The 3701-nt window shown below is 32.8% G+C and overlaps 1 protein-coding gene across 1 annotated transcript in view; it reads left to right on the forward strand.

The window, feature by feature from the left end:
• Positions 1-3701, forward strand: part of LOC106465208 (coiled-coil domain-containing protein 63-like) — a 71311-nt gene that overhangs the window by 46886 nt on the left and 20724 nt on the right. The window contains exon 5 of the mRNA XM_022393064.1: positions 792-965. Coding sequence (XP_022248772.1) covers positions 792-965 — 174 coding nt within the window. The remainder of the gene's footprint in view (positions 1-791; positions 966-3701) is intronic.

The raw sequence follows: 3701 nt of genomic DNA on the forward strand, positions 1-3701 counted from the left end.
GCGTCTCTATCTCCGCCTGTCAGCAACTATAGTTCTGATCTCTGTATCTGCTATCCTCAGTTCCCGCCAACCATAACTGCTGTCCTGGGTTCCCCACTCTCTCTCCTTCTCTCTCACTCTCCTTCGTCTAGCACACTTATATACGATAATACCGCCACTTCTAGAATCTTCTAGGCTCTCAACACATGCTACCAGAGTCACTTGACTTCCGCTGTCGTAACACACTAGTGTTTATCGCAAATTATCTAGAATACTCGTCACATGACCCCTGCTGTCGTAACAATAGATTTTCTTACAGATGACTCAAAATAACTTTTTTGGTAGAAATTTTTTCAAAATGTTTTCCAGATACACGTATTTAATTTTTTCTTTCTGCTTATAAAACTGAATGTTCAATTTCCAAACATTTTCTAAATGTTTCCACAAATATAAGTTTTATTTGTTTTAATTTTGGACACTCATCATCCAAGAAATGTGGTTGTCCAGGTTTATAACTTTTCATATTTTTTAGCACTATTTTAACAGATACTGTTAAAATATGTCATTTTATCCAAATAAACATTCAGTTCCGTCATATAGAAGTACTTGTTGTGATGTTCTTTATAATGGTAAGATTTAATTTTGTACTAAGTTTTATTTCAATGAAAACAATGATTTAATTATTTTGTTTTGATAGCTGTGCTCATACCTGAAACTACTATGAAGATAGCTTAATGTTTCATCATAAATATTACATTCAAATTTAAGATTTTCATATTCCTAGCATGACAAATAGATTCTTCATTTTACAGAGATGAAGCTCAGTCTAAAATTCAGCAGCTCAGAGAGAGAAGTGAAAAAGAACAACTTCAGTATACTACAGAAATTAAAGAACTACAAAGAATGGTTGATAGTGACAGAAAACTTCGGTCGTTTATGGTTCAGAAAGGACAGGAACGTGCTGATAAGCAAAGTGATGATGGCAGGTAAATTTGCTTTTTTTTAACTTCTTGTTTTGCTTTCTTTAAAAAGTTCAAGAAAGGCAAGTATAAATTAAGGGTAATTATAAAATTACTTGGTAGATACAAACATCTTTCCAGGGCAATGTATGACACTTTAGCAGTTCTTGGTCTCATATTTTTAACTGGTCCTTGACACCATTGATCCAATGCTTCCTTGGTCTTTCTCTGCCTCTGTTTCCTGTTATTGTAATTTATATACTCTTGCTGGTAGCTGCTCTGGATTCATTTCTACCAAATGGCTGAACCATGTCAATCTCTGCTTCTCTGTATGTTTCAGTACTGGTCTCACTGTAAGCTGTTTGTCTGATTGTTTTGTTTTTCACTTTATCTAGTCTGGTCTTGCCTACAGGTTTACAGAAGCATCTCATTTTGCATGATGTTATTCTGTTTAGTTCTGTTACTGATAGTCCATGTTTCGGTTTAAATACACTGTTGATAAGTGTTTTTTTTGTGTTTTTTTCATATTTAAAGGGATGACTTTAAGGGAATACAGGGTGGAACATCTGATAGATTATTTGTTTGCTTTCTGGCATCTGATTTCTATCTCTGTATAATTTGGCATCTTCACTGAACATGCTTCCAAGATACTTGAACTCCTTACTTTGCTTCAGTTTGGTCTCTTCAATATTCAGCTGTAGTTGTGTTTTCCCAATGCTCATCATTTCTCTTTTGACCTTGCTGATTCTCATATTACACTTCTTGCATTGGATGTTTAGTTTATCAAGATGGTCTTGAACTTGCTTTTTATCTGTCGAACAAGGCCTGATCATCTTTGAGTATGAGTTCATTGAGTTTTTCTGGCATTAAATTGGTTCCTTTGTGATCTGGTCCATATATATATTATGAAGAGAGTAGACATGAGAAGACACATCCTCGATATCTGCTAAATGTTATGTCTATCCAATCTGTCAGTCTACTTGATGTTCTAACAGTACTTTTGCTACTCTTATACAAAGATCTTATGTTTTGTCTGGTAAGTTACCCATTACACCATAATCTTCTAATATTGTCCGTATTGAAACTCTGTAAATCCAGTCAAATGCTTTTTCCTGTTTTATAAAAACTGGATTTAGTTGTTGATTTTGTTCTATTGTCTTTTTACTCAGCTCTCATAGTGGGAATATGGCATTAGTGCAACTTTTTTCTTTGCAAGACCCCATCCGTGCATTGCATCTTGCTCTCTTTTCTAGGCTTTTTGCAAACATCTTTGTAACATGGCTTAATAGAGAGATCCTATCCCTTTATACTTGTCACAATCTCTTTTACTTCCTTTGTTTTACTATGTTGATATAGTCATTTGGTACTTTTCTTTCATACTATGTGATATTAAAAATTCTTGTTAGCCATAATACCCAACTTCTTCAAGTGCTTTTATGGCTTTTGCACTTATTCCATCAACATCTGCTTCTTTGTTTCAAGGACTTGATTTTATTGCTTGTTCAACATCACTTCTTAGAATATCAGGCTTTTCATAACTTGAAATAAATTGGATTTGTTTCTTGAAAGTTTGCTTTGCTCTCAAGAGTTCAAAAGTTGTTCAAAGTAATCTGCCTATCTTACTCCAAATTTTCTCATCATCCATTAATGGATTTCCTTTTTCATCAATAATTACTGTTATAGGGTGAGGGGCTCATTCTGTTATGTTATTTACTTTACATTTACATAACTTTCTTGGTTCTTTCTCACATTTCTGAACCAGCTCTTCTCCAAACTTCTTCCGTGACATTTTGTTTGCTTTTTTTTACTGGCTGTGTGATAGATTACATAATCATCTTCTACTTGTCTTTTTTTTACATTTTTTTAAAGCTTTCTTTTTCTCCTTTATGGCTTTTTCTACCTGTTTGTTCCACATTTTGTGCCTCATTTTTTCATTCCTTCTATTTTACTTGTCCAGTTTTACTTGTCCACTCTTTTATTGCTGAGGTAAAGTTTTCTTTGTATCTTTCCCTTTCTTCAGGAACTTTCTCAAATTTCTTTCTCATCTGTTCCTTAAACCTTATTCATCATCTTCTATAAGTTTTCTTTTGTTGATAATTTATACTGGTAATGAAACTTTCTTCCCTCATTCTCATGTCTTTATGTCCACTATTGCTTGTCTATGGTCAGTGTTCTATGTGTATATTTGGAATAACTTTTGCATTGATAATGAGTTTTTTCATGGTCAGTATAGTCAAGATATAGTCTAGTTGACTGAGAAATTTCTTTAAGAACACAGTTGGATATTTCTCAGATGATTAGTGATACTATGCAAGCTTAAATTGAAATGTTTTAAAAGGTCAACTCAACACACACATATAAAATTATATTTTTGATAGTTTATAAAGCAGTATAATAATTACAGAGACTGGAAATGACCAACAGTATTATCTTATATAACACCAGAGTTTAATATTATGTAGTAATGATGATTTTCAGAAGGTTAATTGTTAGTTAGTGAGAACTTAATGTACTGTGTTTTCATAATATGTAATTAATCAGCTATGAGAATCTCCTATGAAAAAACTAAAATATCAACATTTTTCATTAAGGTAAAATTAGTTTTAAGTTACTTAGAGAATCCCTGAGAGAGCAGATGTGTGGAGAAGATAGGTTTACAGAGCTTAAGCTGGGAAAACCCTAAACTAATGTTGAATAATGTGTTTCTTTTTTAAACTTCTAAGTCATGGTTTGTCCCAACACTTTAATAATTCACTTCTTCTT

This window comes from Limulus polyphemus, unplaced genomic scaffold (genome assembly GCF_000517525.1).
Source record: "Limulus polyphemus unplaced genomic scaffold, Limulus_polyphemus-2.1.2 Scaffold1870, whole genome shotgun sequence".
NCBI lineage: Eukaryota > Metazoa > Arthropoda > Merostomata > Xiphosura > Limulidae > Limulus > Limulus polyphemus.